Source organism: Corvus kubaryi, unplaced genomic scaffold (assembly GCF_017639235.1).
Source record: "Corvus kubaryi isolate FWS band 111438036 unplaced genomic scaffold, C.kubaryi_AGA036_p1.0 37385, whole genome shotgun sequence".
Classification (NCBI taxonomy): Eukaryota; Metazoa; Chordata; class Aves; order Passeriformes; family Corvidae; genus Corvus; species Corvus kubaryi.
Window position 1 is genome coordinate 16,497,755 of NW_024581127.1, and position 14,129 is coordinate 16,511,883.

Consider the following 14,129-nt stretch of genomic DNA (forward strand, 5'->3'; position numbering starts at 1 on the left):
CCTCAGAAATCCAGTTATGGTGTGGTTCTACAAACAGTAACACAACTGAGACAAGAGAAAACAAATGGTGCAAAACACAGAAATAAATGTCTAAATTCTTAAATGTGCTTTGCCAAGTAAATTGCAACCTAGAAGTATTTGTGAATCCTGTGCTCAGCATGCTTCTCTGTTTTGTGCTCAGCAGGCTTACAACTCCAAGACACAAAAGAATCAAGTTCATTATTCCATGCAGACGTTCCAAACACTCTGTTGTACCTCATCTCATTCTGATCCTAGAGAAAAGCATTACCAGAGATGATCAGTCTCTGGGGTTCTGATGTATGATAACTACCAGCATATGCCAAAACAAGTAAGTGGAAATAGTCTCCTGTACCCTGCTAGTTAATGTCACAGAGATACCTAGATAATATAGAAAACTGTGGATTGAATTATCAAGGTCTCTGTTACAATCATCTATGGCAAACCTTTATTGTAAGAGACAGGAAATACCTTGAATTGCTGAGATACACAGAGGATTCGAGCTTTTGTTCAGCCACTGGAGTCGCATATCTAAGACAGCAACAACCTGTTCTCCTAACCACTGAGTTCTACCTACCATGTTAAAACATTTAGCTTCATTAATCTAGTTAACACTGAGGTTAACTAAGTTAAACAATGACAGACACCAACTGTCTCAGTGTTAAGCCATGTCACCCCTTTGATACAGATCTTGTGACTTAAAGCAATAACATTTCAACTTTGTTGCTTACATAACTGTATTTCAGTCACTGAAGCAAAGGCAGGCTTAAGTCTGTATTTCTACAATTATACTACACTGTGCACCTCAGATTCCTACCTACTATATCAAAGATACACATTGCAATTCATGTAAAAATGTTACCTGCTTTTCAGGAAATAACACCTACCTAAATAATGAATAATTAGAGCCATGGAATATCTCAAGTTGGAAGGGACCCAGAAGGATTGCCAACTCCCTTGCTTCTCACAGGGCACCTTAATGATTAATAATTAAAAATTAATTATTAATAATTTAAAGTACCATACAAACACACCTACTATCCAGTCACTACAGAATTAAGTACAGCTTCAAACCCTAAACCAAATATATTTATAAATATATAAGTTTTCAGATGTGATAGCCAGGAAATACAGCCACTGTCAATCACAGTGCACATAAATGATCTCAGAAGAAGAGACAGTAATTACCCTTCACACTCATAGAGTTTTGCTAACAATCTTCACAGTATCTTTAGCCACTTTTACAATGACAATCTGTTTCAATTAAAAACAGCGGAGCAAATATGGCACGGTTGATTTAATCCTACACTACTGTTACAATAGAGTTATTCTGGCCTGGATGCAAACAAGATTAGCATCACACCCAGAGAGGTTAATGCCTTCATGCAATTCCTAAATGGGCTGGCAAGGGTGGCAATTTGCCGATGGCCATAGCGAAGCAGCTGCCAAGAATCTCTGACTTCTAATTCATGCACAATTAACTAAGTCATGATAAATAAATGTCCCAACACATGAAACTGAATTAAGGATGAAATTTTCAAGTTCAATAGATTCAAAGAAAGGTTGAGAAAAGACTAGGTTCTTCCCACTGGAAGTTACATTGATGAATTTAGATCAAAGGCAAGTTAAATACACTTAATCTGGCATGTAAGGATTTTGCAGGAGGCCTAGGCAGTTTAAGTGTCAGTGTCTTGTTGCTACGTGCCTGCTAAAAGCTGCTACTTAACAGCAGAACTGCAAAACAGGAACATGGGAATGCTCAAAAATGTTAGTGCAATGCCAACCATCCTTTAAACTACCAAGGAACATGGTATGAACTCATTCGAGGGCCCATATACTCCATGTCCCTACCTGAGTTGTGGGTAATAATCAGCTACTGCTGCCAGCAGGAAGTATCAGTTGTAATCTGTATTTTCTCAAGTCAGTTAAAATTACATGGGTAAAACAACAAAAGTTTTTCAGGACTGAAAGTCATCAATAGGAACAAAATATTTTAGCTATAAATGTATATAAGATATATATATTAGAAATATGAATACTTGTAAGCTCATTATGCATTTTTTGTGCATCCTGATTTAACAGAGGTAAAAGAAAACCATCAAACACACATGAATTTGATTTCTGTTTTAATAAGCTGCTTTTTAAAAAGCAGCATTACTTTCTGCAGCTTCCACAATAGACTAAAAGTATATGAAGTTGTGTTTAATCTAAAAGCTTTTCAAACATTTAAAAATGTAATCCATTTAACATTTACATAGATAAGAATGAACTATTTTGTCAGATTACAAAGTAGGTTGCCAAGTTGAAAAGACAATAGTTGAAGTTCCCTACTCCAGGAAAATCTGGAGTTCAAAGAGCTGGTAGAGGGTGGCGGTGGTGTAGAGAAAAGAAAAGGGTAGTAAACAAGCCAGTGAGACAAATGATGCTGTTCTGCTGTGAAAGATGTTTGCAAAGATAAAAGCTTATTTTTGTCCTTCAACCGAACAGCAAAGGCAACACATGCACCTAGACTGTCAAAGGGCTGCAAACAAAGCATGGGGACAGCCCAGCGTGCAGCGGCTGATAAACTGGACTGCTCCCAGCAGTGCTCTTCCCACAGCCGTCCGGGCCAGGCGCTGCCTACCGGTCAGCGCCTGAACATCGGAGTTCAGAGGGCAAAGGATGGCAGCTGATCCTAAAAACCCCTGCACTGTAAAGCTCCCAGGGACTGGCCGGCAGGCAGCCAGGTGCCCGTCGGGGCAGGCTCGGCGGGACTGAGCTTCGTCACCCATCAGCTGAACTATCCAGGCAAGAGTTCAGATCCCGGGCTGTGCAACTGCTCAGGGAGCCAAAGCACTCAGCAGCTAAGCTAAATGTTCAATATATCTGCAACAAGAACGAATCTATCTGCAAATTCTTCACTGTCATTCACCCCAACACATGCAATATACATACACACATATATATATACACACACACATATATGTGTCCACATATATATATATGCGTATATATATGTACACGTATAATGGCCTGAACTTTCATATTAGCTATTCAAAGGTTATGGGAATATTAATCAAAAATCCTGCCAGGGTAAGGATAAGGCACATGGGGGAATGTTTTCAAAGGTCAACAGGACAGCAAGGCACTCATGCACTTAAAAAAAAAAAAATAATAAAACGAACTCCAAAAAACTACTCCAGCACCACACCTGGGCACTAACATTGCTATTGACAGTATAAATGGGCACAGACACAGAAAGATAAAGCAGGCTATTCTGCTTTTTTACTTTTATACACTCTGAATTGTTTTGCATTAACTATACAGAGCTACAAAATATTCTGAGTTGGAAGGGATTCACTAGGATTAAGTCCAACTCAAGTGAATGGCCCATACAGGAATCTAGCATAAGAATTTCTTTCTGTAGTAAAACAACTTAATTCCATATTTTCCCTTTAAGTATTTTCACATGCAAAATAAAAATACATATGTCCCTATATTTTTTAACTATGTCAAAGGTTATAAACAATATAAACAGGAATATTACATCTCACTATCTGAAGCAAATGAAAGTACAAGTATTTCCAATACTTTTCAAAACAGCTTATTACCAAAGTTCTCTGCATTTTTTGTTTTACCCTAAATTACAGCTTGACCTAAATTACAGATATTCCAGCCTCTGCAATTTTCAGTTCTTAACAAACATGAGAGCTTTTTCCCAAGCATTACAGAACTGATCTAGTTATACGAAGGTTTTCAATTATACATTGTATCTGGTTTAGGTTTTGTGTAAACTATACAGAGCTTAAAGGACAGACAAATGTAAGTTAACTGAAGGAAAGTATATTGCAGGCTCTCAAACATCAGAAGTCTAGACAGAGCTTCATTACATCTGGACTGTGGTAGCATAAGAATTCAAATTTTAAATTCTCCATGTATTTGCCATGTATTACAGGAGTAACTGGATTTATTGCTAAACTTTTTGTGCAGAATTCAATGTAAAGGATTACCTGTAATAATGTTGACAGACCGTCTGTTATCTTTTAAAAAGCTCCCCATTTCAAGGAAATTCCAAGAGAAGTCATTACTGCCCTGGTTCCAAAAGTCATCCAGATTCGTGCTTCCCCCTCTGTCTGTGAGTGTGGAGCACAACAGCACCGCCCAAGTCACCAGAGTAGCAACCCTGCACCATTTCTTTCTTGCCTACTTCATGCATTTTTAAGCAGTCTTAAATGAAAACTTTAGTAGTCTCAAAAATCCCCAACTTTGTTACGATATAGGAGATGTCAGGCAGGCATGCACAAGTCATCTGACCAAGCTGAAGCCCATGAAGCTGCAGTCACCTACCTCAGCATCTGCAATCATTACCTCTGCCTTCTGCTTTCACTATTTCCAGCTGGTCATACTTTGAGACACCCAGTTTTGAATGCCTGCATTAGACACTGTTTCCTTATTGTTAGCCCACAGTGCTCGTTCTGGTGACTTTCCCCTCATTATCCTCCCTATTTCTCCTGTTCTAAAAACTCAAAGCCACCTTTCTTCCTCTCTGTCACATTATGATTTGTGGGCCATGTTAACCTTCGGCATTTAATGTTCTGTTTGTAGCTCTAGGTATAATCCCCAGAGAGATCCCCCACCCAACTGGATTCTTAGAATGGTGCACCTTGTACCTTCCTTGCAAGAGCGTTAGCTCGTGTGAAACAATATGCAGCTGGGACACAACGTCCTAGTAAACAGGTATTGCTAGGTCACCATGAGGCTGGATGGGTACAGTCCCTCTCCAAAAAACTGCTTTTAATTTTTGTATGCAGGACAATTGTGTGGAAAGTTCGGCCACTAAGTGCTTTGTGGCAGTAGCTACTGAGACTAAAGAAATCTGGTTATGCAGCATGAGCCAAACTGGGGAATACAGCATGAGCCAAACTTGGAAGGATGTGGTTATTCTCTGAAATAACTTGATCTACCTGAAGTTTAAGTACAGGAAAGATGGATTTTTTTTTTTTTTTCTCCCAGGAAGCTCTTGTCTAGAGGAGAGGTATCTTTGGTAAGAGGTCATCCTTACTGTCCTACAAAGACTGATCATCCAGGCCTCTCTCCCCCCATCTACAGTACCTACTTACACAGCTCTTACACAACCCCTGCACACTTCTCCTTCCAATAGCTAAGCAGAACTCAACTAAGTCTCCACTCATCTACACTACATAGTTCAGAAGAAGAGGGGAGACATATGCATCTTTTCCTCTGGCAGGCAAATTACCAATGTGTTACAACAATCACAGATGCACACAAATACACAAAAAAGACCCAAAAAGGCAACCACGTGACAAAGGAACCGTGTTTGCCCCTAAAGGTTGGTGAATCAGCAGTCAACACTGAGAGACAAAAAAAGGCAGCAAGTTTTGTGGTGCAGATACTCCCACCCCCTACTCTGGAATGCAATAGAGAACTAAAGAGATGACACAATAGTAGTTTTAGAAATCGTCAGATTTAATCATTGCACTGTCAAACTAGAAAAGAAATCATGGACATTTGACCACATTCTTCATCCCATGTGGTTCTTTTCTGAACCATTTGCTTTTTGTGGTCTTTATCAATGAAGGCATAGGTAACATTTTGTAGCCAAGTTGTCACCCTGAACATCCATCCTCCAAATGGAAAACTAAACCTGCATCCCACATTCACCAGCAGGCAACAAAGGCTCGAGCTCCATCCAGCCTCCTGACCCATGCAGCACTGCAGACAAAGAGCATCTCACACCTAAACACCACAAAGCTCTCTTCAGAAAGACATCAGGATCCTCTGCCATTCTTAGGCTAGATTTGTAGAGATGACATAAACATCATGAGCCTTGCAAAGATGTCCACCAATGTACCTTAGTTCACCAAAGCCTTCAAGACAATCCAGTCGCTGTTGCCAGAGCTGCTGTGGGCCAATGCACTGGGTGTGAGCTGTTACTCAGTTTTGACCCCACACAGTCTGACAACTCAAGGACAGCAGAGGGCCACCAGCACACAACAGTATACAATTTTGTCCACTTTCTTACTATTCAGAGAAAGATATGTGAAGATGACCTTCAAAATCGTGGTCATCACATCACCCTCAGCAGACCTGTCCTACAAAACTGTGGTCACCACATCACCCTCAGCAGACCTGTCCTACCTAATCTAATGCTAGGTTTTGCTAATGACCAGGTAAAGTTCACAAAGTTCCACTGGGCAACAGTCACTTCCACAAAAACACTAAGACAATATGGAAATTGCACCTGTGTCTCAAAGCTTTGTACCCACTGCTTGCTTTCCCCAACTCCAAGAACGGTGTGTTCTCAGCAGACAGCTCAGCTCCCAAGCCCTAACTTCCTCCCATCAATGAAGGCAAAGTAGTTCCAAACTCAGTAGCTCTGTTCCTGTTTTCCTTCTCTATATAAATAGTTTCAGGGAAGCTGTTCCATTCATCCACAGGTGTCCTCTTGGAGTAGGCTACAGCCATAGGACTAAGTCCGTCACTGCCTTAGTTTAGCCAATAACCACATTTCAGATTTGAGTGTGGAGAAGAAGGAATCAGAGGCAAGGCTGCACAGCGAGACTAAGCTTGCAGCTACACTTGAACATTAACCAGGGCACTGCAGAATGGACAGACATCTGCAGGAGACAAACAACAAGATATCACAGTATTTCTCAGAAGTCTGCTGTTGAGAAAGATCTGCAAGACCGCCTTCCTTAGGTCAGCTTCAGGCCTCATGCACAGTGAGACTAGCCAAAATATAGCCCAGAGTAAAACTCCTCCATCTCAGGCAGCAGACAGGTAAGAAGTGTGCTGACTTCACCTTGTCATCCACTCTTGTAACACCAAATTATTTGCTAGTGTAGACATAGCCTCTGAACATGGATAAAGAGGAGGCTCTTGGAATCACACTGTCATCACCATCTCCAAGAACCCCAGCTATCATCTCTTTGTCAGGCATGCATTACTTTGGACTCCCATGCATTCTAAATAGCATCCTTGCAGAACAAAGAGCAAGGCAGTGCTATTCATGTTATCAAGTGGACAAGTACTGCTGTTCAGAGAAAGCAGCAGCACTGTGGGGTATACCCAGCCCCTGCCCTGGAGGGACATCTGCTGAGATAAGGAGAGTGCTTAACCTCCCAGCAGAACTCCCCTGGAAAGGCAGCTACTTTGCAGTTAAGGAGAGAAGAAGACAAACCCAGAATCCTCTGGGAGACCCTATGCAGATCCTTTGTAGCCCGTTGGCCCTTACCCTCTGATACCCACCCCTGTATCCCTATAAAGCTAACCCCCTGCCCCTGCGAGGGGGAGAGTGTGCTCATCCCTAGCCTCCCTTCGTCGAGTGCGGACTAATAAAGCTGCCTTGTGTGGAACAGCTACACACGAGCCTCTCGTCTCTCTCTCCCTGGTCTGGCTTGGAGGCTGCCCTGCAGAGCTGAGCTGAAATCACGAGCTGACAATCACTAAAGAGCTGACAGCCTCTGCACGGGCCCTCCAGCCAGCAGCTGAGGGAAGACACCGGGCCCCGGGAAGACGATCTCTCTCGGGACCATCTCTCCAGACCGGTCACAGCTTCCTCGGTCAGAGCTACTGACCCCACACCAGCAGCCATACAGCAGATTTTGTGGATGACTGATATGCTTAAATCCAGGGTAACAGGATTACACACATTCGCCTGTCTGCTTTCAGTCAATCTGCACAAGCCAATCACACTTGAAGGACCTCAGTACTACAGGTAACAAACACTCTTAGTGGCTGTAGTTTACTGTACCCATAGGAATCAGCAAATGTGGTTTATGAATGTTGCTATAAGCACCAATCTAAGAACTAAAGATGATGTATGTTTCTTTGGAATACCTGAGAGCAAGAGAGCAGAAAAATGAACATACACCCCAAATTTCTATGGTATTTTACAAAATTAAACAGGTAACTCATGTTTTCGACCCCTTAGTCAATGCTTTTCTGCAAGTTCCATGGTGATGCTCAAAATTGAATTACTCATGTCCAACTATTTCTAGAGACATAACCAGCAGAGAAGTCAGTTATACTGCCTTGTATTTCCTTAGAGCCATATGAAGTATCCAAAAAAAATACTTTGGTATCTGCCAACTTCTATTTAACAAGCATCAATTCAACTGTTTCATCACCACAGTCTTTTGTGACCAACACTACATGCTGAGAAGCTAGTAAAATTACCTTAGTTTGTACACAGTAACACATGATGTTCTACATTTACCACTTTTTACAAAAGCCTTCCCTGCTCCTTAGTACCGTGGTAAAGAGGCAACAAAAATGTTACAAACTAAATATGAATTAAAGAGTCCTTTGTGCTTGTTCCGTTGGGCCAACGTCCACACCTCTGCACACATTCTCCACTTTAGGGTCTACGGCAGCACCAGGGACAAAATGTAACTCCAAGTAGATTGAGAATATTGGCTGTTTTCCTAAGAGATGCTGAGATTTATGCTTTTAAGTACTAGTGGTTCATATATTACACCAAGCACTGCTCATGTGGAGTACAAGCGAGAAGCAAAGATGGCTGTCTCCAGAGATTAAGGAAACTCACACCTGTGCTACTTTGCAGGATATCCTAGTAATAACCTTTTCACAAAAGAGCACTTATCTTCCCAAAACTCCCAACCTACAATGGCAGACAGCTTTCTCCTTCCTGTGTGCACACACACACCAATTTAAGCTTGCAGACACCAGGTTTACAGGTTTTTTTAAGTACTGTTATATTGAATTAACTGTAAATGTGTACTTAGTGGAAGCAAATTATGCCATTACCTTACAAATTTTAACTCATGCAACTTCAGTGTTAAAACTTTTACAGGTACATTTTAACCCCCTCTAAATGGCTTTGTCTAAAGTGACCCCAGTTCTCTCACAATTTCTGTCTGCTGCAGCCAGCTGCACTTAACTCTCCACAGACACGCACACACATACTCTGGCACATGGCCAGGAACTCAGAAGTGAATGGAAAAATCACTACTGAATCATTTTTTCAGTCTCTCTGAGGTACTTTTTTGTTCTCTGTGCAACATTTTCCAGTGTTTTCTATAGTCTGCTCTAAAAACTCACTGGCAAGCCTTTTCCCTTTGTACTTCTACAGACCTGTGGATCTTGCCCACATCAGGAACTCTTAAGGGCTTGTTTCCTGTGGACACATTCCAGAACTGCAGCAGAACAGATTAAGAGATATGAATGTAAGTTACAGCACAGTTAACTCTCTGCCTTGCTGGAATAATGCCTTCAGTTAACAACCTATTCCAGGGTAGTTAAAGTAGGAATTACTCTGGAATTAGAAGTGACTTGTTTTTGTGGATGACCACGAGGGGGAGTTACACATACTTAAGTACAACTGTAATGAACCAGATCTTCTGCTATGTCCACTGATTTTCTTCATCAGACAAACCCTAGATCTTCCATCTCCCAACCTGAACCAGTAGTAACAAGAGCAGTGTTACTGTTAAACTGCTTTGAGATACAGAGATGGTAGGCATCTGCAACTAATCAGATTCCACAGTCATGCAGCTGTTTAGCAAACATGCACAAAACTTCACACCACAAAACCATGAGGTTTTACTTCCCTAAAATCACCATTTGTTGTGTAAACAAAACTAATCCAAACATAAAGTAAAACTCAAGAAGTCAAAACTCAGTCTGCCAAGTTGAAAGCTCAGAATTAAACTAAATAAATAAATATGTGAATGGAGGGAACAACTGGAAATTATGTATTTTTTACTGCAGAAAACAAGATCCCAGAGGGACTATCCTCACCAGCCAGAACATCCATAACAGAGGCCCTAGGACTGAGTTAGTAATTTTCCTGCTCCAGTGCTTCAGTGTTCTGGTTTATAGCACATCATTATGAACAGCTGATACATGAGGCAGAATTGTAAGACCATGTATCAGCTGCTTTCCCAGAAGACAACCATTATCTGAGACAGTAGCTCCACATCATCCTCTCCTGGAGGATTACTATGAAGACACCATCCAGGAATACCAATTTAACACATTCCCAGAAATCAGAGGAACTGTACAGAAGACTTCGTGCACCAGCAGATGGAAAGCACAGCTCTTCTGGCTACACAACACTCCCTTGCAGCAGAACACACCTGTAGAGCCTTCAGTGTAGGACACTGTGAGTTACCACTGTTTTGGAGAGTGAGCTTCACCTTGAGGTGAGACTTATCCTCTTGACAAATCTTGGTCCTTTTGGAGAGTAAACACTTTCCAAAAGTTTTTATAGGGGACAGAAACATAAAACTGGACTAACATTAAGGCTCTCTCTGCACAAAATATTTTTGATTTCTTCAAGATGTCTCTACCTTGTGCCTTAGGACTGCATGATTAAGCATCTTACTCAAAGTCAACTATGATACAGGGAGCAAAATACTGCAGGCCTCAACCTCAAAACCCAGTGAGACCTTACATGCAAAGATGTAAATCTCATGCCCAATCTTGAGAACAGGCAGGGGGAGGGGAGGGGGAAGAGCAAGATAGAATTAAAAAAGAAAGCCTTTAAGCACTCCTACTGAGGATCAAAAGAAAGCACTTCTATGGAGTGCAAACATGCTATTAAAATTCTTTCTTTGGTATGAATGAAGTTTCGACTGAAAAATACAGAAAAATTCAAGCTTTTAAAACAACAGAAGTCTCCTCCACCTCCCAACCCGCTGCCTCTTTATGGCTGCAAAATGAAATGAAAACACTATTCCAGAAGCCAGTGACTCCTCCTCCCCTGCTGCAACACCAAGTTCCCTGAAAAGCAGAACCCTTTAACAATCCTGCGAAGGTTCTCTGTTACAACCAACTATGGACAAACTGGAGCCATTACTGAATGACATGCAGAATGACATTAAAATGTGTAAGTGACATTGGTACACACTGGTCCCTCGCAGAAGGAAGGCCCAGCAATGAACCACCATAAGTTTTTACCATACTAATTCCAAATCTAACTGCTACCAGTGGATTCAACACTAGCTTCATACAGAACGGGAGCAAACTCCTTTTCACCTGTAAAGCAGCTGCCCTAAAAATTCACTTCGACCAAGCAATCCATCATCACTGCTGGACCACAAATAAAGGCAGGCAGACAACCACATAAGAGGCAGTTCAGAAATGTCTGCACAGCACCATAGTAGTAAGGAATACCAAATTAGAGGCCAGGCAGTGGGAATGACAGGAGACTAGGAAGCCAATCAAAGAGGGTAGGGAAACCAAATCCTAATAGACACTGTTGTTCCCCACAGCCACCCAGCCAGTTAGCTGAATCGTGATCAACCACTGTAGTAGTCAGGTTATAAGAGTGACAGGACAGAAAAAGAGAGAAAACAACGGAACTTCTCACTACCACACAATTTCTAATGAAGTAGCTATACAAGAAGGTAAATAGCTATATATAAGGTAAGCCATGAATCCTTTCCAGAAGGAACTCCCTCCACACATGCACTAGGCACAAGTTACTGACATTTGAGAAAAGTCAGACATAGCAACCTAATAAAACTGGCTCTGTGGTCTCTGTGCCCCAACAGCAGCATGACTGGAAGGCACAAATACTGACAAGCGCTGGCTCAATGGCTGCAGTTAAGACACACCAAGTAAGAAGCAGCAGCGTACCTGCGGAGATAAAGTGGCAGACACTGCAGGAAGCATTCCTGACAAATGACAACTAGAGAAGAACTGCACAGTTCACAACTGAAGCCTACAGCCTGCCTTCCAACTTAAAAGCCCTCAATTTATCAGAGATCTGCAGCTGAATTCAGTTGCTTGCTTACAGATGGCTTAATATTTGATACCAGAATTTCCATACATCTACACCAGGCTGACAAAAACAATGTGAGACCAAAGCCTGTGCCATTCCAGGCTGGCAACTGGTGGCCAAACAGGGAATTGTGATTATCCCAAGCAACGCTAAAAACATGTTTTGGCAACTGAACCAAGCTCCTCCTCCAAGCTCAGTAAAGAGTATGCAAATAAGATTTTAGTAGCAGTACCTCCAACACCACATATAATTTTTTTAAATAGAAACTTAATATTCACCTCACTTCTGTTTCACTCTCTGCATAGCACAAGACACTGAGCTTTTCAAGACCTGTGTTAAGATTTTCCCCCTCCTCTTACCACTGAAAAGCCATTATTAAAACAGGTTTAAAACTTGTTTTACAAGCCTCTCACCCAGAGAGGCTCTCGCCCTTTACAGGTATTGCTATGGGCAAAGCCTTTCCACAACATGGCATATTCTCAGGGGAGCCACACTTACAGTCAGTTCAGGTAAGAAAAGTGCTTATTTTCAGTTTACAAGAGCAAAGTTGCTCTTTCAGTCAGAAGTTTCAGCATCTGGTCAGAAGACAACAGAATGGAAAATCCACAATGGAGAACAGGGCTAAGAATAACTGCAGGTGCTTCTCCTTAGTAGATGTAAGCTGAGAGAGGAGCAAAAAGCATCTTCTAAATATGACTTTTGCACTGAGTTCAGGCAGGCCAGGATAGCACAAACCATTTCCCCTGAGAATTTCAACAATTGCTCTGTATAACAGTAAGGTGCCTGAGCTATATGTGATCAGCTCTGCCAAAATGCTCTGAATAGCCACATTGCTGTGCTACACCCATTCCTCTTCCACTCTAATACAGGATCCAAGGCAGGGTGGAGGGAGGAAATCACTAGCTCCCTTACATAGTGTTTATGCAACCAAGAAGCTCTAGAACACTCTGTTTCAAGAAACATCTACTCACTAAACATTATCAGCGTTGTCATTCAGGGCAACAGGTATCCCAAATAATTTCTTAATGACAAATTTGTTACATACTATCATTGGGGGGGGGGGGGGGCGGGGGGGAGAACTTACGTCCATTTTGCGAGCAGCCGTGTCCTGATCATAGTGTCCCATGATGTTTGGGAAAAAAGTCATATTGTAAGGCATTCCTGAACATCTGGAAATAGTAATTGGCTCACATGTGAATAAGCTGTGTCCTTGCACCAGAGCTAGAAGTAAACTGCAGGTCGTAGAGAACATGAGTGCTCCCATTTTGTCAGGATCTCCAGCTTCAGCACATCGCTCTGTTCAGTAGTTAGACAGACCGGCGTTGCACAAGGATAAAAACATGCATCTTCCTCTGCTGGCTCCAGCGCAAGGCAGTAAGGCACACAATCAGACTCGTCACAGCTGCTTTAGGTATTGCCCTATTTTAGCTGAGAGCGATTTTACTAAATCCCTTCTTCTTCGAGCCTGTACGTGCGAAGACGGGACAGAGAAGTGAATATCAGAAACAACCCGATGGTGACCACCCGTCCGAAGGCCAAGTTCGGCCTCCCCCCCGGCCTGCAGGCAAGAGGGCAGCTCCGACCGGGCCGGGTGCCCCGCGGCCTCTCCCCGGCCCCACACACCCTGTCGGGGCCGCGGCTCGGCGCCGCCGCGCTCCGGGAGCGGCGCGTTCGCCCCCCGCTCCCGCCCGGGCCCCGGAGCCACCGCCGCTCCCAGCGCCCCGTTCCCAGCCCCGCCCTGGGAACCGGCGCCCGCGGGCCCGGCAGTGCAGTCCGCCCAGGACCCGGGGCTCGCCGGGCGCGGCCCCGGCGCCGCATCCCCGCCACGCCCGGGCCGCGCCCCCGCCACCCCCTCACCGGGACCTGCCTCCCGGCGGCCACCCGCAGCAACGCTCCGAGTTGGAGTCGCTGCTCCCCGGGACGAGACTGGACGGGGCCCGACTCGCTGCCCGCTGCACTCACCGGCGGCGGCCCCTCCGCGATGGCCGCCCCGCGGCACCTGCAGGATGTGGCGTCTGGCGGGCGGGGCGGGGCGGCCGCACCTTCCCGCCCCGGTGGGGGCCGGTGCCGGCGGGCGGGGCCCCGGCCGGGGCTGCCGGGGCCGCGGGGAGCGGGAACCCGGGACCCGGGACCCGGCCTGTGTCGCCGCGGCTCCGGGCTGTCCGTGGGCCCCGGCCGAGAAGGGCTCCGGGACTGTAGCACACACACAAACGGCGTGAAAATCCCTTCAAACTGACTCGGCACTGGAGTTTTCATAAACATCTCTGTAATGCACTGTATAAATTCTGAAGGCAGCTTACAGACATTCAAGTGTCGGAACATGAACCTGTCCCGCTGTTGGAAGCGGTCTCGAGGACTGTTT

General features: G+C 43.9%; 1 protein-coding gene across 2 annotated transcripts in view; it reads right to left on the reverse strand.

The window, feature by feature from the left end:
- The window catches only part of FZD6 (frizzled class receptor 6), a 29,522-nt gene extending 15,706 nt beyond the window's left edge, over positions 1–13,816 (reverse strand). The window contains exons 1-2 of one of the 2 annotated variants that reach the window (XM_042036464.1): positions 13,730–13,816; positions 12,852–13,232 (exon numbers count right to left, since the gene is read on the reverse strand). In XM_042036464.1, the coding sequence (XP_041892398.1) occupies positions 12,852–13,031 (180 nt within the window). In that variant the 5' untranslated portion in view covers positions 13,032–13,232; positions 13,730–13,816. Of the gene's footprint in view, positions 1–12,851; positions 13,233–13,390; positions 13,406–13,729 lie in introns of those variants that run through there. The other variant, XM_042036465.1, reaches the window with a different exon arrangement.
- Positions 13,817–14,129: the final 313 nt, after the last annotated feature.